At 42.3% G+C, this 25,632-nt stretch overlaps 1 protein-coding gene across 8 annotated transcripts in view; it reads left to right on the plus strand.

Moving 5' to 3' along the window:
* MLLT10 (MLLT10 histone lysine methyltransferase DOT1L cofactor) overlaps window positions 1-25,632 on the plus strand; it is a 145,032-nt gene that overhangs the window by 85,318 nt on the left and 34,082 nt on the right. For all 8 annotated transcript variants that reach the window (XM_069959044.1, XM_069959045.1, XM_069959046.1 and 5 more), the window contains 3 exons: window positions 4,889-5,153; window positions 8,713-9,282; window positions 19,538-19,716. In XM_069959044.1, coding sequence (XP_069815145.1) covers window positions 4,889-5,153; window positions 8,713-9,282; window positions 19,538-19,716 — 1,014 coding nt within the window. The remainder of the gene's footprint in view (window positions 1-4,888; window positions 5,154-8,712; window positions 9,283-19,537; window positions 19,717-25,632) is intronic.

Consider the following 25,632-nt stretch of genomic DNA (forward strand, 5'->3'; position numbering starts at 1 on the left):
TCAGATACCTTTGTGGATATCTACATTGCAGGGCCCACATAGTAGCGTCACAGCAAAGATGTGGGGACACTTACACCTTAGAACCCACAAGTTTTGTCATAATGGGGAGCCCCATACATGTCTTATGACACCATTCCATCACATTGCAGAGTGTATTGGTGGTCACAGATTGATGTAATATTAGTGGCTCCCACTACCTCCTTACAGTGGCCTATGCGCTTGGTATCTGAGACGCTGGCAGCCTGCTTTGTCAATGACCCCCTAAAACTAATTTCACAATATTCAGGGACATTTACAGGCATCTCCCATAGAAGCTGGTTAGTGTGACGTCTCTATACAACCATTCAGAATTAGGCTAGGAGCCACACAGCAACTTTGGCCATGTCATAGGTTGTGCAGTCACCAAGGTCACCATGACGTGCTGCATTGCAGATTTTGTAGGCAAATGATGTCACGTTGTAACCTGCGAGTGGCCATGACCAAAAATCCATCCTGGATTACACAATGCAACCTGACCCCATTTACTTACAAGCAATGCAGCCTGATACAGCAATCTTTGGCCACGTGACTTGTGTTGTGGCCAAAGACGTCAGGTAGCCCTGACTTAAAGTGTCACTGTCGTTTTTTTTCTTTGCAGAAATAAATAGTCCAGGCGATTTTAAGAAACTTTGTAATTGGGTTTATTAGGCAAATATGCCATTATCTGCATTCAAAAAGACTTTCCCCAGCCCCCCCCTCCCTCCTCTTTCTCATCCACTGCTCATTATCAGGAAATCTCGACTCAGTTGGGCCCTGTGTAACCTATGGAGAGGGGAGAAGGGAGATTAGTCACCAGCAGAGAACAAAGGATTACACAGCGGGACCTGTGTGAAAGACTGTATTTAGAGGTCAGAGAGGTCAGTGCTGACTTTAGAGGAGATAGCCTGGTGATGTGGCTGCAAATTAACTCTTTGTTGTCCTGTTTTGGTGCCTCATCTCCCTCAATTCCTCCCCTCTCCATAAGAGAACCATGAAGACGGGGGGAGAGCTTCAAACTGCTTTTTCATGATAAAAATGCATTTTTTGGCTAATAAACCCAATTACAAAGTTTCTTGAAATCGCCTGTACTGTTGATTTCTGCAAAAAAACGAACAAACAGTGACACTTTTAACGGTTCTTCGCAGGCTCACGGGCTGCAGCAGGCATATGACGGACTTGGCGTTAGTTTGCTCTGCCTTCACAAGGTGTGATTTCAGCAATCACTGTGTGCTATGTGCAGCTCCATTCAATGCATCATTGTCGAATACACATGACCTGTCTTACACAGGGCCACGTGGGCCGACCACGATGCATTGAATGCATTGAAGACCAGCCCGGGTAAATGCCATGTGTGCTGGATTTGATCATAGTGGTCACACCGCTGAGACGTCCTGACCTGTAAACCACCTGACTGAGAATTACATGTGTGAATGTGTGTGTCCTTTTATTACCCTGAATATAGAGAGCGCTTCATAGTGCACCTATATAGACCACATACAATGGAAACCACTGTCAGAATAAGGAATAAAGCTCGGACACACCAGCGGCCTAAAGATTCCTGGGGGGCTGTGTGATCTCTGACTGCACGATGAGAGGTTATTATAGAAAGGAGCTTTATAGAGAACATTTACCCTCTGTTATATACAATTTTCTAGCAGTTAAATTGATTGAGTAAATGCATCAAAAACCCATCACACCTAGAACTGTGAATTCTCTTCTAGAGATGTGTGAATGTATATCAAACTGCACATCTGGTCCCTGCTGGGCGAGAAAGCAGAGAGTGAAGGGGGAAACAAGACAACAAGAAGTGGGCGATACAGTTGCCAACATCCGCTGTGACAACTAGGGGTGTGGCTTGTTGTGTGTGTGTGTGTAATTCCCCCTATATTGTCCTCATTGTATTGACCTTACAGTTAGAACAATACAGATGGAGTATATAACAGCCCCCAGTATCAGGCCCCCAACATATTAGAGACCCCAGTATCTGGCCCCCAACATATTACAGATCCCAGTATCTGGACCCCAGCATATTACACACCCCAGTATCAGGCCCCCGGTATATTACAGACCCTAGCATCAGGCCCCCAGCATATTACAGATCTCTGTATCAGGCTCCTGGTATATTACAGACCCCAGTATCAGGCCCCCAGCATATTACAGATCTCAGTATCAGGCCTCCAGTATATTACAGACCCCAGTATCAGGCCCCCAGCATAATACAGACCACAGTATCAGGCCCCCAGTGTAATACAGACTCCAGTATCAGGCCTCCAGCATATTACAGATCTCAGTATCAGGCCCCCGATATATTACACACCCCAGTATCAGGCCCCCAGTATATTACAGGTCTCAGTATCAGGTCCCCAGGATATTACACATTATAGTATCAGGCCCTCAGCATATTACACACCACATTATCAGGCCCCCGGTATATTACACACCCCAGTATCAGGCCCCCGGTATATTACACACCCTAGTATCAGGCCCCCAGTATATTACAGACCCCAGTATCAGGCCCCCGGTATATTACAGACCCCAGTATCAGGCCCCCAGTATATTACACACCCCAGTATCAGGCCCCTAGTATATTACACACCCCAGTATCCGGTCCCCAGAATATTACAGACCTCAATATCAGACCCTCAGCATTTTACAGACCCAGTATCAGGCCCCAAGCATATTACCACAGTATCAAGCTCCAGCCAGTAGTCACACTCTGTAGGCAAACCCCCACTATGTATTTTTCCCTATGCAGGAGCCCCCCTAGTATGTTATGTAGTTGGATCCCACTATAGACATCCCCCTGTTAGCCCCCTTCTCTCAAGATAGGCATGTCTCCTGTCAATACTTCCCCTGCTATGTAGGCACCCCCACCCCATGTGTAATTTACACACACACACACAAAGCTGTACTCACCAGCCTGCAGTGTTCCTCTGGTCCTTCAGTGACATCACTCACGCTGAGAGGAGAGAGAGCTACCTCTTCTGGCCACTGTCACAGCTGGGAGCTAATGCTTTCACACTCTGTCGTTGTACTATAGGCACTCCTAATAAACGCTTATAGTTAAAATGCAACTATAAGCCTTCATTTGCAGTGCTTATAGTTAAAAGCATAGAGCAAAACTGGGATTGTTGACAATTATGGTGATACAGTCGGATTACACAAAGTGGATAGACAGAGTTTAATGCTTATGTGTTGTATTATGTGTTTATATCTCTGGTACCTCCTTTTTTTGGGATTATAAGATGGAGCAGGACCTGCCGACCCTGCCGATCACTGGTGCAGTGGGATCCTGTCTCAACCAGTGATTGGCAGAGTGGGCAGGTAAGAGACGAGCAATGGACAACAAGACCTTGGGGGGTAGGCTTGCATCATTTACAACAGCTCCAGGAAGATATTGTTTTCTTCTGTGGTCTTTTAGAGAGGTTTCACTTTATTTTAACAAGCAGATAGATTTCTATTCGCGACAGGGTTCTGAACCACTTTGACCTGTGTTCACATTAGCATCATGACTTCTTTTTATAATAGAGCAAAGTGGCTTTTTGTTTTCAAAAGTATGCCAGCAATTCCCACCTGATCCAACATACTGTAAGAGTTCATTGATGTGCTCGGCCAGCTACACTTTTCTTGCCATTAAAATCACAGGAAACAGCGACACGAACCATTTGTATTGTTGTTGAAGCATTTACTGGTGTATTGTGTGTACGGTATATAAGACGTTCTGGAGACAGCCCTCCCTTACACCACGTCACACAGGTAACTGAGAAGAAATGGCGATTGCTTCCTCCTCAATGTTCCCATCAGCAGAGCTTGCGGCCTCCCCAGACTCGCAGTTCGGATCACCTCGGGGTAATTAGGGAGGCGCCAAATGTTTTTATTGATTTAAGCTTTTATAATGTAATGACGGTAATTGGTCGGAACGGATCAGGACAAATTACGGTTATTGTGATGTTTACTAGAAACCAATCTGTGACTGTGTTCACGCTGCTAGCTACTCCATCGATTTGTTTATAAGTTATTATATTGTGTGTTTTTTTAACAGTTTCATTTACGTGATAATTGGAATATACTGAGGTTTACATACATTGCTCTATTAAGAGTTGTCATTTAAACTTTTTTTTTATTATTAATACATTATAGCATGGATAGGGAACTTTTATTTCTATTTAAAAAAAAAATAAATCTTAAGCCTTCCAGTACTTATCAGCTGCTGTATGTCTTGCAGGAAATGGTGTATTCTTTCCTGTCTGACAGTGCACTCTCTGCTGCCACCTCTGTCCAGAGCAGGAGATGTTTTTTTAGGGAATTTGCTACTGATCTGGACAGTTCCTGACATGGACAAAGGTGGCAGCAGAGAGCACTGTGTCAGACTGGAAAGAATACACCACTTCATGCAGGACATACAGCAGCTGATAAGTACTGGACTAAGTAAATTACAAGTCTATATAATTTTCTGCCACCAGTTATGTGTCGTGTGAACTGCCTGTCAGTTTATGAGCAGCATATGGAGATAACATCCACTGTGTTCCACCGCATGTAAATTTGGACAAGAGCCTTCACCATTTCCGATACATGTGTATGGGATAAGATGTACTGGGATTTTTTTTTCAGGCTGCCGAAAAACAGTTTTTGTCTGTACACTTGAAGATACAGTAGGAGACTATAGATCTCTGTATAACAGCTGTGCCTTCATATACCATTTAGACTCAATGTGTGGAATCACAAATAGAAAAAGAGCTCAGGTTTAACTATGCGAGTTTTTCTTGGCTTTGACTTGATGATGTGAAGGTTATAGTCGTAGCTTTATTATTTTGCGGTCACCCTGTTGAAATAAACAGATATATTTTATCCTCTTGTATCCACCTTTCAGTCATACACCTGCAGCACCAACAATAACAACAACCCGGTCACCAGCTCAGTAAAGCGTTTGGAGGAAACTGCAGCGCGGTTCACAAATGCAAATTTCCAGGAGGTTTCTGCACATCCATCAAGTATGAAAGATGCTCTGGAGACGCGACTGTCAGAGGGCAAACCCAAGAAGATGACAGGTCACAACTCCATTCAGCGTGGCCGGAAGTCCAACAGTGGCAGGAATACTACTTGTTCAGCCGCAGCCACCAGCCCCTTCCAGCAAGGTAATGTAATGTGTCCTTTAGCTGTATGCACATAGGCCAGGAGGACTCTCACAGTTAGTGATGTGCTGGTGCAGGCCTGTGTTCTAAGGGTCATTGAGGCTCCTGTTGGTCAGACCCCAACCAGTCATAAAGTCATTTCATATCCTGATGTTTAACTATTACTTTATTAGGCTTAGTTCACACAACGTATAAATTCTTCAAACAATGCCCGTTTTTGCAGGTTAGCAACAACGGCCGTTATTAAAGTGGATGATCGCATTGAAGTCTATGGAATCCTGGCTGGAGTGTTTACACTCTGGCTGAGATTCCATACAGCTGCACAGAAAATTGACATGTCAGTTTTGTGCGGCTGCTATTCATTGGATAGCGGCCACACAAAACTGACAGTGCAGACAATGTACAGTGCGGCTCTAGCCACACTTTACATTGTCTGTCTGCTATGGTTAATTGTTCATCACAGATAGTGGCCGTGTCACAGAAGGGCCACTGTCATACACTTTTTTTAAGTGGTGCAGTTCTCATTTCAAATTGCTGACTCTACTAAATAGCTTTTATAAAGAGACTTATGGTACCTTTTATACATCCACAATGTTACCCCTGAGTGCGGGCTGTGTTATAAAGCTACGTACTGGGGATTATTTGGACCGCCCGTCAGTCCCACTGTGATATCTGCCAGTAGGGTGGACTGGGACACCCATATTTTTTTTTTTTATATCCAGCTATGCTTCCCCGATGTAAAAAAATACTTTTATACTTTGGTGCAAAGTGTCAAAGAGGCATTCCCAAGCTCCGGAATTGTGTCAAGCTGGAATGCCTCCTTGCTCCCCCTCCCATCGCTATTTCTGCTTGATTGTGCCTTAAGCTGGGTCAGGGATGGAAGGGAGAATGAGGTGATACTCCAGCGTGCAGCAAACTGAGAGCTTGGGGAAACCTTTTTGACACTTGTTTATAGTAGAATAAAAGCATACAACTATACTTATAGAAGCACAGGTGGATATAGGAGAGGCACTATATGTCTCCTCAGCAGTTTGGAACGTGATTTGCAGCTGACAAATTCAATTTGAACCCACAGGATAGGGAATAACTAGCTGTTCATTGGGGTCTAACCACCATTGACTACAATAACAGAGGTAAATAGTCCCCCAGGTGAATGGAGCTTTAGCATGCATACTCATCCACCACTTATTTCCCTGTCTATGAAATCTCCAGCTTGATACACTTCACTTTTCGGAAGGTCCATAGAGAGTATATGGAGCAATAGTCAAGCCTATACATCAAAGCCTCCTTATTCTGATTGGTGGAGGTCTGACTACTGGGATCCTGACCACTCAACTGGTTATCTCCTACCCTGGAGGTGGGGAATAACTTTTAATCCTAGGAGCAGCCTTTTAAGTACATAAAATAATAAAGCCGTCCATAATACAGGATCCAAGTGTCTCCGAGTCGATTTCCTTACACCAGTGTTCTGCTGCCCAGAATAAGCTTCCAAAAATAGTTTTAAAGTTAAAATTTTTCTATGGTCCCCCCCCCCCCCCCCTCCAAAAACATGACTGAATCATTTGGCTCCGTATTTTGGCGCTGGATCCAACTCTTCCATTTTGTAATTCCATGTCTACTGTAGCACTTTTCAGATGTTGTCATATTCCACATAATTCAGTGGCTGTTTAAGGAGAGGGGGGAAAAATATAGAGGAGTTTGCCGAAATCCTTCCATAGCTCTATAGGATTAGAAGAAGTTATAGAATCCTAATGAGCTCTTACCAGCAGCTGTAAAAACAAAAGGCTAAAGGAAAGACAGATGGTGACAGTCAGATCGGCTAATGGAAACCCCTTTTACATAGCTGCTAATTAAGTGACAAAATAGCGGTTGTCTTACTGCTTCTTCCGCGCCGCAGAGCCCAGCCAGCGCTCCAATATTTACTACAGATTTTGTCAACTTTTTGGAGGAAATGGAAGATCAGAGGAGGTTGGGGAAGGGCACGCCGGCTCTTCATGTGTGAGCCCCCCCCCCCCCCATCTGTTATAAATTACAGCTGTGCTAATTTTGTATCGGTTTGAAATCCTATAAAATATTTTATTGGATTATAGTTGGGATATTTATACCTGTGAGCTAATGGTTAAGGTTTTTTTTCCCCACTTCCCCACTGTGATTTTTTTTTTTCCTCTTCGACTGACAATTGACTCTTTCTTGCTGCAAAATTATGTTATCATGGTCAGGAAATGTGAAGACATCCCCCTTCTTTTAATGTGGTATGGGGTGTCTTGATAAAAATGTAAAAAAAAATAAAATTTTATATATATATATATATATATATATATATATATATATATATATATATATATATTAAAGGGGTTATCCAGGCTGCTTTCTTCGCGAAACAGCGCTACTTCAGTCCTCGGTTTGGGTTTGGTTTTTTGCAGCCCAGTTCTATTGAAGTGAGTGGAGTTGAATTGTAATACCATTCACAACCTGAGGGCAGGGGTGGCACTTTGTTTCGGGGGAGGGGTAGCTGTGCATTTTCTAATTCTGTTTAATCCCTCTAAGCTCCATACCCACATAAGGTTTCAGTACATTGGGTGCTAGAATTCTGGCACAGATTGTGCCAAGAACTGATTTGCACCAGATTTATTATGTTTTTTTTGGAGTTTTTTTGCACATAGCTAGACAGTTCTTTAAGTGTATCTCGTAAAGAGGGCACAGCAGGAGGAGTCGTAAAGCGCACCGGATTTATTAATAGTGGGCTCCAAACATGTAAAGTAAAGTAAGCCAGGTAAGGTGACCTAAGGAAGCAGAAGTTGTCTATGAATGATGCCAATATGACAAATAGGGCCAAACGTTGGTGGCAGCTGAGGGACCCGTGTCACCCCTTACTGCTGCTCCTTAACTGGAGTGATTAAATAAACAAGAAACTATACATCTATTTTAATGAAGTTATATTACAAAGTACCTAAGTACCTTTAAAGGGGTACAAATAAATTCTCACATCTGCTGGATTCAGAAAGCTTTAAAGATTTGTATTTTGCTTCCATTTAAAAATCTCCAGTCTTCCAGTACTTACCAGCTGCCGTACGTCCAACAGGAAGTGGTGTATTCTTTCCAGTCTGACACAGTGCTATCTGCTGCCACCTCTGTCCGTGTCAGGAACTGTACAGAGCAGTAGCAAATCCACATTGAAAACTTCTCCTGCTCTGGACAGTTCCTGACATGGTCAAAGGTGGCAGCAAAGAGCACTGTGTCAAGACTCAAAAGAATACACCACTTCCTGAAGAACATACAGCAGTTGATAAGTACTGGAAGACTTGAGATTTTTTAAATAGAAGAAATTTACAAATCTTCATAACTTTCTGACACCATTTGAATTGCAAGAAAAAAATTTCCACCGGAGTTCCTCTTTAATCTCATTGCATGTATCCACTGCTGTGCGCTACTGTCTATATTACTACATGTTCTAGTTTCTTCTTTCTCATAGGGATTGGATAATTTGGAGTATTTGTTAGTGTAGCTTTGTCTCTAGCAGTATTACATCTATTTCATGTACCCCTTTTGTCTTGTTTCTTAGGTAGTTTTTCAGGAACGCCGAGCAGTGTTAAGTCATCTTCCGGAAGCTCAGTGCAGTCTCCCCAGGATTTTCTGAGTTTTACAGATTCTGAACTGCGGACTGATGGCTATCACCACCCTCAGCAGCTCCCATCAACCAAAGATGCGTCCAAAGGGGAGGCAGGACTGCAGGAAGGGACTGTCAGCAGTTTTACTTCCCTAATGGGCCTTCCATCAAATCCAGTTATGTCTTTCCAGACCAAAAACTTTGATAGTGTTCCTGGGGATTATGTAAACTCAAGCCTTACTGTATCAGGATACAAGCGGGTACAATCTTCCATGGTGGAAGAGGATGCAGTAAAAGAGAAAAGAAGGAAAGGAAGTAAACAGAGCAAGCATGGGCCTGGCCGACCAAAAGGGAGCAAGAACCAAGATAGTATGTCCAACCTGTCTGTTTCCTCCGCTTCACCGACGTCCTCTGTGGCCTCTGCGGCGGGCAGTATAGCCAGCTCTGGCCTCCAGAGGTCTCCTACATTGCTCAGGAATGGCAGCCTCCAGAGCTTAAGCGTTGGCTCTTCTCCTGTTGGATCAGGTGGGTGAAATGAACTGTGTGCCATCCTAGCGATGCTTGTTCTTGTGTAATGACATTTGCATCCATAGTATTTCTTGGCTTATACGTTTGACAGAGATCTCCAGATCAAACCACTGCACAGCCATACAGAAGCCTATATCTTGACCCAGTGTTAAAATTATTATATACCACCACACCTTTCATATACCCTGTTAGGGAATATATAGCCCATTCAAGATTCTCATTTGTTGGAGTTGCGTGGCGATTTAGAGGGGGGAGACGGGGATTACACAAGCAAACATTACCTTGTCTCACAGTATCGATCACCTTTCGTTTCAAGTAAGGGATGGCACTGTGACCTAAAAATGGCAGCAACAGACCCAGCCATCTAAGATAGGTTACTTGTAACTGTTGTGTTGTGGTTGGGGCCACATGTGGGTCCCAGACCCATTTACTTACCTTTAGGGGACTGTCAATTCTTTGAGCGGAGGCACGCGAGGCATCCCATTGACACACTGAGGCAAGCGGGCTTCTGCGACAGGGGCTCCGCTGTGGTATTCCGCCTGTTTTACTCAGTGTGAACATACCCCTAGGTTGCAATTTTGGTCATGTGACCCCTGACGTAGCCAATCTCATTCTGTAGCTCCAGCCTTAGCAGGAATGATTTGTGGCATTGCTAGCTTTTGAGTTCCCAAAACCTTTCTTGCTTGAATGTGTAATTAGCTGATATCTGGGGGGTCCAACTGCTGCCCACCCCCCCTACCGATTTCAAGTCAGGCCTGTTGTTTACTGTGTAAGGCTATGGTCACACGTAGTATGAGACCGGCCGTTCCGTGACCTGGCTGGGTTACGGAACGGACGATCTCATTAAACATCATCCCAGCCGTTACTGCAGTACTGGACGGATGATCTTAAGCGCCACCGAGTTCTGATGCGGGCACATCCGTGCACGCCCGCATCAGAGCTCCCCACTGCACACAATAGAGAGTACGGCCAGAGCCGCTCGCTCCACTGTGTGCACTGACAGTGTTTTCTGCGGCCGCTATTCAGTGAATAGCAGCCGTAGGAAACTGACATGTCAGTTGTTTGTGGCGCCTCTAGGGATCCCGGCCGGAGCGTATACTATGTGTATACACTCCAGCAGGGATTTCTCAGAAGGCAGCACTACGTAAGTGCCGTAGAAATCACGTGATTACTACGGAATTTACGTGGTGTGAACATAGCCTTTTAGAGCTTTTTTTTTTCTTTAATTATTTTTTATTGTATTTAATTTTATTTTTATTTTATAATAATATTAATACTTAGTTTTTTATTGTTTTTTTTTCCCCTTCTAATTTTGAAATCCTTCTGTTCACATGTATTGGATTGGTCTGCCATGTTTTGAAGTAAAGAAGGGCACATAGGCTTTGGGGTTCAGAAAAATGATGTATAAGGCTCTGTTCACATTTCAGCATTTTGTGCATGTGTCGGGTAAACCTGGGGCATGCGCAGTGTCTCTCCATAGGCAACCATGCACCGCGCCTATGCCAAGGAACACAGGAAAAAAAAAGTGTGTGGCATGCCTTTTTCTACTATAAGTGATCCATTGTATGCAAGCTATACATCAGGCCACTCTCTGCTTCAGCCCTATGGAGACTGCAGCTAAGATTGACCTCTTCTAGTGAACCCCGTCTTTTGTATCTATAGGGAGAAAAAAAGTCACAGTTTGGTTGAGGTGGAAAATAAATTGACATAAGTGCACTTTACCTAACTCTCCTGATGCTTTATCAATGAGATTTCATATCCCTCCTTTTCTATTTTATATGGTGTAACCGCATTAATTCAATGGCTAGGTAGGAGGTCTTTACATCTAAGGACTATTTTCTCCCTTGAACCTTCCAGAACCCACAAGCCTAGATGTAAATGGGCTTTTAAGCCGCGCACTGGTTATTGAATGGCATTTTATTCTTCCGTGTGTCTGCATGGAACCGCTCCTTTTCAAGGAGAGAGATGAAGGGTGCCATCTCTTAAAGTGAAGGCTGTAGATTATAGCATAGTGTGCAGATCCAGGGCCTTGTCCGACTCCACAATGGCAAGCTGCACACATAATAATGTAATGGCGAGTGCATGCTCTATGGCGCAGCCAAGGCTTTTTAAAACCATGTTTGTGAGGTAAGGTCACCGAGGCAAGGTCAGAAAACAAAACCGGTTCATATCCGTAAGTAAGGATCTGCAGGGGCGTTCATATGTTCTGCTCACAGTCCGTAAATACTATGGTGGGTACAGTACAGGGTACGGAGCTCCCGACATCATCATTCATTTATTTTTCCAGGAGTTCCAAATCTTTGTGCCACTGTGCGTACAATCTGTTTAGGTACAATAGCCCTGAAGTGTAAACATATTCGGAGCTTTTGGCACCATAAATTATGATGCCGGGAGCTCCATAATCCGCTCTGTAGCACATCATCTGTGCACGCACCATCATTACAAAACTTGTGAATTAGGCTCCATTCCCACTCTGAGCCGCAAAACCTTACGCTTTTTTTTTCTCTCCATGATCCGTGGAATATCATCCGTAATTGCATCCGTTTCCATACCTGTAAAATGTGAACAGTACTAGTTTGCACAGATTTGATCCTTGTTTTTTTTATAGACGTAACTTGGGCTGAGAGCGTTTTTGGAAGACAAGCTAACAATTTAAAAAAATGTTAACACTGTAAACGAGCAAGTAACACGAGCCCTCTGTGTACCCATTCTGATACTGTACTGGGTAGAAAGCCCTTTCGTTTCAACCCACTTCTACCTGACAAACACGTCTGTGGAGATCCTCCTGTGGAAGCGAGCAGCTCAGCCTTATCTCCTCTCCCTGCTGCTGGAGGACTGAATGTGAGTGAGCCTGCGGTGCCCTCCTACTCTGGTGTTCAAGCAGTGAGTGCTTCAATTCTTCAGGGCCTCATCCAGGCATCTCCCGCCACTGCTGCGCACATGTCGCTACCATCTTGCCTACACATGGTGTAGGATTGTGCATGACCACTGCTTCCCTCTCACCCCTGAAATAACCCCTTCACTGATAGCTGCTCCAGGCAGCCAGCACAAGTACCAGCAGGTACCAGCACCAGCAAGTTATGCAAATTATGCAGATTAAACCGATGCGGGACAAGTGGTTGGAAACTAACATATTGTGTCTGAAGAAGAAGCACTTTTTTTTTTACAGTGAAACATGTCGGGGAAACATTGACTTTGATTTGAATATCTATTTGTTTTTTTCTTTACACAATTTTGATATCCAATTCATTGCTCCACCCCCCCCCACCCCTCCAGCATGTTTCACCATAAAAAAAGTAGTCTTCATGTACTGTATGTGGAAACGTGAGCATGCTGCAGACCTGCTTCTGAGCATGCTCATTCAGTTGCAGACTTGGGCTATGTTCACACTGCGTATGTTTCCGTCCGTAGTTCGTACGCCGCCGTACATGTGCGGCTGAAACTACGGGCGTGGGAGAAATCGACATGCGGCCGGATGCGTACGTAGTACAGTTATGCTTCCCTAGCTTGTTTCGAATCGATCTGAGGCAGGTCATTTACTTGGAAATCTTAGCTCCAGCCCAATAAAACTCACAGAACCTTTTGGATCGAAAAATCGAGTTCAATTTGGCTGAAATAAGTACCTCGTACGGGACCGCATGTAAATCCACGGCCGTGAGTTTCAACATTTCCGTCCTCAAACAATGGTCTTGTTCGTTTTTCATGGCGCCGTATACGATCCGGCCGTAAGCTCATACGTAGTGTGCACTGTGCGGGCGTATATCGTATACTTTCAAGCGAACGCATCAACCTCAAAACTGCGTTTCGCACTACTGACGGAAACATACGCAATGTGAACATAGCCTTGTAATGGATTTTTACTGTGTGTCTCTCCATTGTAGTAGGCTTAAAATCCGCAGTGAATCTGTGGCAAAACCCACACAGATTTTGCAATGGATTTGCGAGAAGAACTGCAGCCAAAAATTCCCACCTCATTGGACCCGGCCTTCAAGTTTGCCATCTAGGATATAGTGAAATATCAGCCGAGTGTCTATTACATGAGGAGGGTGGGCTGATGTGCAAAAGGGTGACGGTGTCAAGGAAAGGCCCGGCTTCCATGCTGTTTGGTTAAGTGTTTTGCATTTTTTGGCAATAGACTCTAAAAGCTGATTTGTTTAACAAGATTATAGAAATCTAATTTTGACTGATACGAGGGGAAGTCGGCATGACACTATGCAAATGGCAGCGGCCATAGTAAATTGGATGTGGTCACATTGTTAATTACCTTTCTGCCTGTTATGCTGAGCAAACATTCCTGTGAGATGAATGGACTGGAAATGGGAGGATTTCCAGCAAAGTGGCCTTGATGCATATTTATCAGAGGAAATAGCGTTTTTTTTATTTCTTTTATCCTTAAGATTTCTTAACCTAAATTCTACCATCTATTGTTGCAGTGAAAGCATTTCTTTTATTAGTACCTGGGAATATCATTTACTGCACAGAAGATGGGATTTAGACTCTTAAAGGGGTAGTGCAGTGATTTTCTGCTTAATTGTTGTGTGTCAATAAGCTATCTGCCCCCCCCCCCCCCCTTTTAAGACATGGCAAAAATTTTGATCTGTCTGGATCTGAGTGTTCAGATTGTTTGAACAAGAGAGGAGACGTGGTCCTCTCCCGCCTTTGTGTCACCTGATAAGTTGGACTCATAATGAAAATCTATGAGGGTGTTTTTTCTCACCGACACAGAGTGGGGAGCAGAGTGCACGGCAGAAAGGTCGTCTCCTCAATATTTCTCACTGTAGGTTAGGGTCTAAACACGGACGGATGAAATCATTTGACATGCAAAAAGTTTTTTTTAAAATGACAGTGACACTTTAAGTTTCCCATATACATTATATTGATGGCGGCGGTTTCGGCCATCAGTATGAAGTGTGTGTGTGTGGTGGTGGGGGGGCTCCTGACCCTTCACCGACACATGATGGGGGTCTGACTCAATAGAATTTCTTTGCCCGACACCTTTGGTCTCTGAAAGAAAAACTGCTGCCAGAGCTTTCTTGCCGCGGGGCTGGGATGATGTGATAATTCATCCAACAGATATTTAAGTTGTATAGGCACCTCTATAAAAACATGGGATTACAGTGTTTCAGAATATAGTGCTATAACCAGACTACAAAGTTTGTTGTCTGTTACCATGGAAACAGTCTGCCTAGGAATGGAAACTGTAGGAAATTACAAACATTGCTGCTGCTTTTTTTAATTTTTAATTTTTTTTTTTCACCCCAAGTCCATATTATGATCTTTAGCTGCATTCACTGTTCTTCAGGCATGAAATTCCCCCATAATTCCTAGCAGGCTCTACATCTGCACTGAACGTGATCTGGTGAATCGCTGTAGGGACGTGCAATCTAATTCAGTGCAGCAGAAGTCATGTAGTGCATGTACAAAGTTACTGAACCTGTCATGCAGATATGATAGATGGTAATGAAATAGGTGTTTGCATTTACTTTTAGGGTGGTGTCACACGGAGCATGTAACAATAACCTTTGAAGAGCTACTATACAATAGGGTAAAGGTGGCTATACCACTATATTAGCTGTTGGTGTCTTACAGCTATGGCTTCTGACTCCCTCATACACATGCACCCTCAGTTTGGCTGAATGTGTATGTGTTCTCAATGGAGTGAGGGGAATAAGCCTCGACACCTTCTGCTGTCAGGAGTGAAAATTCAACAAGCGTGATCACTCTGTCATCTATTGAGGGGGGTTAGAACACCGTCATACACATAAGATGCTGCTAAAATTGTCCTGTTCAGTCCACAGTACAGGCACCATAACAGGTAGTGATGCACTAATACCCAATGACCTGCTACAGTGAGTATGTATGGCTACCAGCCGCTGACGTACATAGGAGGTATGTGTTGTACATGAGACCACCCTTGTAGGTTAAGAAAGCAGAATGAATAATTAAAAAAAAAAATCTATATATATATATATATATATATATATATATATATATATATAATTTTTTTTTTTTTTTTTTTTTTTTCTCCAAAAAATTGCAAAAAAGAGTGGTATTACATGGGATGATTTTTTCGGTGATAAAGGATCTCAAACGACCGCTACGACAAACCATCTTAAATCATTCACACTATTACACAAGACGATGATTGTCACGGTTATCTTCTCTCGGCTGATAGGCAGCGACCGAACGACGTGTTATTACACCGAACGTTGTTAGAACGATTTGTGGACAATCAACGATGAAAATAGGTCCAGTTTCTATCAAATGATAAAGAATTTCTCGATAGTCGTATAATCGTTGCCTGCTATTACACAAAACCAATATCGTTTAGATCTGATCGATCTAACGATTTTTCGAACGATAATTGTCCCGTGTAATACGGCCCTGGGATGGTGTAATCTCCGCTTGCGTCCATGTTTAGTTAGATATAACTTTTCACCTGGCTGAGAGTGTAAGTGCACAGATAGTCAAAGAATGGCTGTAAAGATGTTGGCGGGACTCCGGCTCTCATCCCAGGGTCGGCTGTTAAAGATTAACAAGTCACTTTATCTCCCTGTGTCCCAGATGCCCAAAAGAGATTGTATGGTAAATAGGGGCAGGAAATTGTGCTTCTCAGAGCGGCATCCTCCGCCGCCGTGTAATTACAACAAGACAAGGATTCCTTCTTCCCCCTTAATTTGATCACTGGGACTCGGCGTCTTTGAAGTAGCAGGGCAAGACACTACTCCTCATTGCCAAGGAAACAGCATGACTTATCCCATTCATATTAAGTCTTGTTATGTCGGGGATCTCATCCATATAGGTTTCACTGAGCAGTATTGGGGGGGGGGGGTGTTAATTGTCATTACAGTCCCTTTCCCATTAGCATACATTATCCTATATCATCCAGCAGTGATTGGGACTTGTTTCCTGCGCAATGACCGCATATCCGCTATCCATGGTCCCAGTGTCCAATAAGCGTGAGAACGTCTCGGATTCCGGAAATATCTTTTTGATTGCTTTAATTGGGAGGAATTATAAAGAGTTTGCGGAAAAAGTAATCTGATGCGAATTTATGTGTGACCTTAGGTTCTGATCCTAATTGAAAAGGGAATCTATCTATCATCTATGTATGTATCTATCTATGTATCTACCTATTATCTCCTATCTATCTATCTATCTATCTATCTATCTATCTATCTATCTATCAATCAATCAATACAAATAAAAGCATCATTACTATTATATATTAGATTATGGTATGCTAAAGTCACATCATTTTATACAGGTTTGTACAAAAATGCTGCAGGATTTGCATTGCTCACGCTATGTAGAAAAAAACGTGTGTGGCACCCATCATGCCTTGCAGGTTTACTATAATTCATGCTAGAAAATTGGTGTAAATTATAGCCAAATCCTATAACCGCTCAAAGCTGGTATAGTATTCAGTGTGGGGTGCACAAGTGTTAAAAAAACTAGCTAAATTTAGTCCCATCTTACTCCAGTACATCTTTTTTTTTTTTTCTCTTTCTTCAAAACCATGGTATAAAAAGGTGATCTTAAAAAATAAATAACTAAAATAAAAGAATTCCACCAACAGTATGTATATTATTAGGTATATGTAGATTTGTATGTTATTGAATGGCATGAATATTTTTCGCCCATCTATTGACCTATAGTACCTGCAGGTTTCATCCCTTAGTACCCTAAGTATCCGAGGTGAAATCCGCAGTGAACACAGTAACCAGATTTTCGCCATCGCTTTCCAGATAGATTGGTAGCTGATTTTTAGCCGAAAACATGTGGATCTGCTCTTCCGATCCACCATGACAGTTCTTCTCATGCCATCTGTTAAATGTGAGTATGTTTAGATATATAATATATTAGTGTACGTTATTTTGGTGTAACACAATTGCACAGATGACCTTTTTAGCGGTCTTTGATGAGAATAACGCATTTATTTCGTTTAGCCCATTGATGCCCCAGTTTTCCATGCCCCTATCTATAGATCTTGTATCTATTGTATTGTATGTATATATACATTGATTAAATAGCTGGTTGTATGGAAAAAAAATTAGGGTATCAACCTTTTGAAACCAAAACCCCATAGTGATTTGGTAGTGGTGGGTGTACCAAGCAGCCTTTGACCTGTTGTTCACCCTGTTCGTGCAGTAGGTGTCAAAGGAGAAAGGGAGCGCACATTCGACCTCGCAATCTTCCATCATACTCGTCTTTGTGTTCCCACAGGAAGACGGATGGGTGCCAACCTTCACAGAGGCCCCGTGAAAAGGCTCCTACCTTTCTCCAAATGTAGTGATTGATCTGTTTTGTGCATCCCAACAGGGTTTATTCAAGAGCTGAAAACCTCTCGCTCTTGAGTGATCTACCTCTTTAGATGCGAAATGTCCTAATCCAGCACACGGCGGATAAATTAGGGGACCTTATGTATTCCACAGATGGCGTCGGTCCAAAGCCAGATTAAGATAAATAAGAGATTCTGCTCCTTTTCATTTTTATGTTTTTGTTGTATTTGAGTTCTTTCTAATCGTCACATTCTTTTCTGTTTTTGTTGGGTTTTTCTTTTGGCTCCTGATTTATTGCAACGTTGAGTCGTTCTCATGTTTTTTTTTTTTTTTTTTTTCCAGTTCTTTAAATGGTTTGCTATTTTGTGGTTTCCTCCGTTGTTTACGTCAGGATCTCAGATGTTCAACTTAGATTTGGTTTTATGTTTTAAGTTTATTATCGAGATTGTGTTCGTTTTTTGTCGTGCACCTATGAAATTATTGGTGATTCGAATAGTTTTCTCTGTTGTGTTTATGTCAGGATCTCAGATGTTCAACTTAGATTTGGATTTATGTTTTAAGTTTATAATCAAGATTGTGTTCGTTTTTTGTTGTACACCTATGAAATTATTGGTGATTGTAATAGATGGTGCCGAAGGTCACACCGATTATGAAAAGTAGGATCTTCATGTACTGATCCTGCGGCAGATAGGTTTGATTACTTCCAATCACCTTTTTAATTTTTAGTGGCCTGTTAGTATTACGATTCACTCGCCGATGAGTGAAGGCAATGATAATTTTTCAGTGTATTGTTGAACTTAAGTGGTATCTGTGATTTCTGGACTCATCATATTTTGCATTACAGCAAAACCTTGGATTACAAGTAACTTGTTTAGAGAGCGTTTTGCAAGACGAGCAAAGAATTTAAAAAAAATTGTAACTCCGTAAATGAGCAACATTTGGTAACATAGGCCCCCCCTGTGTCACCCTGCTACCTGATCAAGTTTGCCGGTGATCGGACACCTTTCTGTGCTCTGGTGCCCGTCCTAGCCAGGGACCCTGTAGAAATCTGGAGATCCTCCTGTAGAAGCGAGCAGCTCACCCGTATCCCCCTCTCCCTGCTGCTGGGGTACTGTGTGTGAATGAGACTGTGGCACTCTCCTACTGCCTAGACCCTGCGTGCACAGACATAACCCAAGCAGTGGGTACTTTTTCTCCCCAGGGCCTCATCCGGCATCTCCCAACGCTGCCACACACATGTGACTGCCGTTCTACGTTTTACATGTGGTGCCTAAAGGTGTATGACGGCTGCTTCCTTCTGATCCCTGAATTAAAGGGGTTGTTCAGGTTTAGAAAAACATGGCTGCTTTCTTTTTTTGCCTTTGGCTGTCCAGGCATGATGGGAATTGTAGTTTTGCAACAACTGGAGGGCCGAAGGTTCCCTATCTCTGCACTAGAACATTAGACATTGTGTTAGTTCAGGGGTACACAACCTGTGACCCTCTGTACCATGGTGCCTGTACATCGTACATCTATCAAGGCATGATGGGAATACTAGTTTTGCAGCAGATGAAGGGTTGTTGATTGTAATACCACACACGACCAGAGGACAGCTGTGGCATAGTTTTTGGGAGAAAGGAGCTGTGCTTCCCTAATCCTGGATAACGCCCTTAATACTTTCATCTTGCTTGTCACTGTCTTTAGCTTCATCCTTGCCATGATCTGCAGTGAGGAGGAACAGGTGACCCCCTTTTTAGAGATCCTGGGTCCGCCAACCATCATACACGATCCCCTATGCTGTCAGTATATCATAAATATAATTTCAGGAAAACACCTTTAATGGAGATCAAACTTTCCTTTGCTCTTAGCTCTTACCGAGGGTCTTGCAGTCCTGCCAGGAAAATGCCACATAGCTCACAATAAAAATGAAATAGTTTATCTTTGTCATTGAGCACCAGAATATAATACCTTTCTGCTTCTTTGTATTCTAGGCATATTCGGCAGCAATGATGTAGCAGTGTCCTTTCCCAGTGCTTTGTCAGGTTCCAATACGCCAGTCTCCAGCTCCCATGTATCACAGTCCACCGCTGCTCATCTACAACCTGGAGGATCCACATCCCCATTGCCCTCGTCTTCAACTACTGCCCCTGCCAGCACTACTACAACTCAGGTAAGATGGCTTCTCTTTATAGTGCTGCAGGCTAGTCCTCATGTCTTCCTTTATGATGTCCCAGACTTCTTCTTTGTAATTTTTGTTAGATCACAGCCTAGAGAATGACAGTACTTCTGCCAGAACCTTGCACTGTGTGGCGATGTAAAATAAAAAGTGGCAGCTGTGATCTTCTTGTACATGTAGGTGTTACCATTGTGGGATCCAAGAACCCCTTTGGACCACTGGCAAAGGGAAGGACTTTGGTGTTGACTTTCTATCTTTGTTTTTTTTTTTTTTTTTTCATGTATACCAGTTGAGTTTCTCTGGTGGAATTGCACTGGTCTTTATTTACTTGTATTGTCGTTTTTAATTCAAGTTTATTATCTTGAGTAGAGGTATCGTATTGAGAGTTGTATTGTTTTGATGATGTATATATGTATAAAAGCAGGGTGTTAAAGGTGTAACAGGGTATTCATTCAATGTAGTTAGAGACTTATTTAAAGGGATTTGACCATCATAGGGTCTTGTCTAGGAGATCTAGGTTATTTGTTGTTATGTTAGAGTGTAGGGAAAAAAAAACAAAATTTTTTTAGATCTGACATCTATTGACCAGACAGCATTGTTACACTAAGGGCCTATGATTATATATCAAATCGTTCAGATATCACACCATACAATAGGGCCAGTGATCAGCCGATGAATGAGCCAACGCTCGAACATCAGCTGATCTTTCAGTTCTGACCTGTCAAGAACTTATCGGCTGTCAGCTGCACATCTCCCCGCGTAATAGGGGATGTGTTGCTGACGGCTGATTAGAGCGAAGGGCTTCTGGATGATCAGGCTGTAAATGAGTGCATGGCAGGTGAGTGGCTCATCACCTAGGGTCTACCATGTGCCTGTATGAAATTCTTTGAAGATTGTACTTTAACTGTATGTGTATACATTTTTGGAGGGATTGTCCATAATGCAGCGTGCTCAATATAAATTAGTCATTGTTCTAAACAGTGCCAGGTCAGACATATCCTTACAACCCACTTTCTAATTAGAAGCCAAAATAGTGCAATAGGGTTGCGCTTTAATAGAACAGGTACCTCCACACAACAGGCATCCTTCATGTTTCTAGATATTTTAGCAATACCCTGGAATTTAATATTCAATGCTTTGTGGTAAGTCTCTGTGCTATGATGCAAGGAATCCTCTCAGGAATAATAAGTCACTTTAACTAATGAGAAATAAACACATCGAAAGCCAATCTACAGCCCATCCTGTGTAGGACTGATGCAATGCTCACCTGTGGGGGTTGCATCATTTGTAGATTCTTATGTTCTCTGTTATACTCCAGTCTGCAGGGATTCACCCCCCTTTTACTCCAGTCTGGCATTTGGTATATCTAGGCTCCGAACAATGTCACCCTCCCTGCTCTCTTATGGACTTGCTTTTGTTATCGAGGAAGAGAATACTGACTTGCATCAGTTCGCCTCTACTGAGTCTCGAAGCACAAGTGGTATGCACTTCAGGGATTGAAGTTAGTATACTGTTACTATACAGAATACTGTAGATTTTAGACTGTAGATGTTGGCGACCTGGCTGCTTAGCCTTCCCAAAGTTCAGGATCGCATGAACCTGAACGATCTGTGTTTGAATCCCGCTGCCTGGAGAACTTGAGAACTGCCTAGAAAACCTGGATACAGCCGTAGGCTATGTTCCCACTACGTAAGTTCCGCAGAAATCACGGCCATTGTAACAACAGCTGTGATTTCTGCAGTACTTATGTAGTGATGCATGCTGAGGGAATCCCAGCCGGAGTGTATACACAAAGTATATGCTCCGGCCGGGATCCCTAGAGGCACCATAGAAAAATGACATGTCAGTTTCCTGCGGCCACAGTAAACCCTATCAGTGTACACTATAGAGGGTGCAGCTCCGGCCGCACGCTCCATTGTGTGCAGTGGGGAGTTCTGATGCGAGCGCGCACTGATGCCTGCATCAGAACTCAGCGGCACTAAAGGTCATTCAGCTAGTACTGCGGTGCCGGCCGGGTCACGTAATGGCTGGTCTCATACTATGTGTGACCATAGCTATAATCTGTATCCACGCTTTCCTGACAACCCCAGGGGGCACCTACTCCAGATGCAGGGAATCGAATGCCAAACGTTCAGGTTTGAAAAACATTGCTGAACTCAATACTCCACTCAATCAGGTGTCTTCGATACTTTTGTTCTCGGGGAGATAAGCCACTCCCAAAATAGTCAGTAGGCAGCAGCTTACCCCCACACCACCTCTGTCTCCATTCCAAACACATGACCTTTCATGTATATATGTATTCATAAGGAGGATCAGCAAAGACAGCTGTTGGGTTACCTTTGCGGAGAATTGTTTGTATAGCTGTATACTTGTTCTTTATACTCACACAGGCAGAAATAAGGAGGGGAAAGTATTTTTCCAGCAATAAGACAGGAATGGCACTCGGAGGATGTCTCCCAAGTAAGAAACAATTTGCCTGGCACTGTAATTTGCAGCCTTAGATTACATCGAGCCATCTTTTTCTACGAGTTGTCTTGGATTTTGCTCTGGTTCTCTTCATTTTAATCTTATCTGGTGATCATTGTTCTCTGCTGTGTCTATTTAAACCAATTACGCCGCAATCATTTGTCAAACAAAACATGGAGCTGTTTACATCCAGAGCGATCGCCGAAGAGACGAAAAGAAAGCCAGGCCTTCAGCCGGGATCTACAATATCACAGATTGCAAATATTGCACATTATAACATTGTTGGTAAAAGGTGAACTTTTATTGAGGGTTTTTTGGAATTGGGTATTAAAAAACATCAAAAACAAGAGTGAGGACATTTCTAAGACAGTGTATAGGATAAGACTTTTAGCATTGCACGCTACATATGCCCCTCATACCTCCCTGCCTGCGTGGGACCTAACCTTGGTTCCTTTCTTAGATCTTCCTCGTCTCTGCTTCCATATTTGCCCTAATAAACTAGAAACAAAAGCATGCAAGTTGGAATAGGTAGATGTGCATGCATTAGACTCTAACAGCATTATACAACAGCGAATGCATAGTTGGAGCTGAAGGCCAGTTTCACACAAGCCAATTATGAACATGTGTTCTGGTCTGACTTAGGGTTTGTATAATTTTTAGGGTCAGTGGATAGTTAGGCCCCTCTATTCCCCCATACAGTAGTTAGGCCCCTCTGTGCCCTCATACAGCGTTACTATCACCTTATATCACTATCATATATATATATTTTGAGAGAGAGAGAAAGAAGCGCATGCATAGTTGGACCTAAAGCCAAGTTTCACATAACATTATTAGGAACATGTGTCCTGGTCTGACCTAGGGTTTGTGTCACATTTAGGGTCAGTGGGTAGTTAGGCCCCTCTCTGCCCTCATATAGTAGGATAGGTCACCTCTGTGCCCTTATATATACAACAGTGAATATATAGTTGGACTTAAAGCCAAGTTTTACATGAGCCTTTTAGAAACACGTGTCCTGGTCTGACCTAGGGTTTTGTCTCATTTTAGGGGTCAGTGGGTAGTTAGGTCCCTCTGTGCCCTCATATAGTAGTTAGGCCCCTCTGTTCCCTTTATATAGCAGCCTCCTTGTACCCTCATTTTATAGTTAGGTCACCCCTGTGACCATATATATATATATAAAATATATAGAGGCAAATGCACTGTTGTACGTGAAGATCAGTCATTGTCATATATTAGCATTTGTTTTTTTGTTTTGTTTTTTATTCACTCAAAATGTAGAATGCTCTCTGTATAGGTTTCTATACATAACCTGATAAACAGTAGGAGTAAAAAGCCATCATTGTAACAAAATACATTATGCCACCAGAACTTATAGAAAAAATTCTTATGAAAAACACCTGAAATTGATTGCAAACTAAAGGAAAATCTGAAAAAAAAAAAACACTGGAAGCCTTTAAAAAAAAAAAAAAAAAGTGAAAAATTAAGATGTTTTTTAATGACTTACAATACCGGGCACAAAAACAACAGATTTTCAGTCAAATCCTCTGCAGTAAATGACACGTTGATTAAAGTAAAGACCATTGAAATTGCAGAAAATCTTTCACCTTGTGTGCACCAATAGCAATAAAAAACTTTGTTACGAGGAAACCCGATGATTTCAAAGCATTTTTTTTTCTTCTTCTTCCCCTTGAAAATTTAAGGGGTTATCCAGCACTACAAAAACATGGCCACTATTCCCCCTCTCTTGTCTCCAGTTCAGGTGCAGTTTGCAATTCAGCTCCATTTACTTTAATGGAACTGAGTTTCAAACCCCATCCAATCTGGAGACAAGAGCGGGGCAAAAGTGGCCATGTTTTTATAGCGCTGGATAACCCCTTTAAATAGAATCACCTTTCTGTAGTTTCTAACAGGACACAGCCCCCTAGTGGACAATTTATCATGCAAAACTGTTACTAATTTTTATAATGTGACAGCTATAATATACACCATCGTGTTCCTCCTATAAACAGTAGACCATACATGCTTAATACTTTTAGTCTAGTTGGATATAGTGGGAGGTCCCTGTCCTGCAATAATAACACACAGCTCTAGTGCCCCCAGCTGGTCAGTATTAGACACGTCGTGTGTTCATATATTTTTTTTTATCCCCCTGAAAATATTTTTTTCTTTTTGTTTTTTTTTTTCCTGTCCTTGATGATAGATTGATGGATTGTCTTTTACAACAAGCGGAGCACATGAGATTGTGGGCATGCTGAGCTTTTGGATTTAAAGGGAAAAGTCCCTTTCTGCGCCGGGCTTTAAGCAGGAAGAGGTCAGAGGGGTGGGGTAAAAGGAATTTACAGCTAGGGGGGAAATTCTTAGGTAACATGTGACCCAACAGGAAGAACAAAGGAGTCCCAGTACCAGAGTAATCCTGTATTCCGTCTAATTAAAATCCTTCCAATCTTATTTTAGCCCTTGTCCCAGCGCGATTGGCTTCACATTGAAATGATCATTGAGCAGAGTGAAGTGAAGGCGGCTGCATGGTCGTGTACAGTGCTGCATGCTGAGACAGCTGCATCTTGGATTTTGCTCGTAGCACTAAATGCTTTTTGCCTGGGAGCTGAAGCTTATTTAGTGTGGCTTATCTGCTGCTCCTGTAGCAACCATCAGTCTCCAGGCAACCCAGCCGCATTGACCTCTCCATTGAACTGAGTGTAGCAGGACCTTAATTTAGCTGCCTAAAACAATAGTGATGGAGCCGGATTTGAGGACCGTGTTGTCTGATAGAAGTAGCTCCGCTTTTTTTCCTTCACTTTTTTTTTTTTTTGCCTTTTACTCGTTTTCTTTGTTGTGTAACTTTAAAGATTTGTTGACGTTGTCAAAGTTTTCTCCGTTTTTTTTTTTTTTATTGCATCGTGGGGCTTGTAATCATTTTGATTTTTTTTTTATATCTTTTTTAAATTTACTTGACTCAATATAAATAAATAAATAAAAACAGTCGTACTATAAGGAGTGTGTTGGGGATTGCTTGAGGTTGCTAGGTAATCTGATAACAATAATAAATAATTGATGTTAAAAATAAAACCTTTAACATTTTTTTTTTATGATTAAGAAAATAAATGGATCAGCTAAGGCTGGGCGCACACTATGTTTTCGCATCCCTTTCTTTGTATGCATTTTTGGACGGTAAAGAAATTAAAAAGAAAACGATCCATCTTAATCCTTTTTTTTTTTTTTTTTTAAACATATATTTTTTTATATTGTAAGTCAATTGAAAATGGATTTCGACAGATGGCATACAACTGCATCTGTTTTTACCAACAGTCTTTTTTTTCCATAAAATGGATATGTTAAACGGACAGCAAAAACACAGTGTGAACCTAGCCTAACAGTTATAGGCCAAAGTGGCAAAAATGTGCTACGTGGAAAAAATATGATAGATAGATAGATATGAGAAAGATAGAT

This window comes from Dendropsophus ebraccatus, chromosome 2 (genome assembly GCF_027789765.1).
Source record: "Dendropsophus ebraccatus isolate aDenEbr1 chromosome 2, aDenEbr1.pat, whole genome shotgun sequence".
In the NCBI taxonomy this organism is placed as follows: Eukaryota; Metazoa; Chordata; class Amphibia; order Anura; family Hylidae; genus Dendropsophus; species Dendropsophus ebraccatus.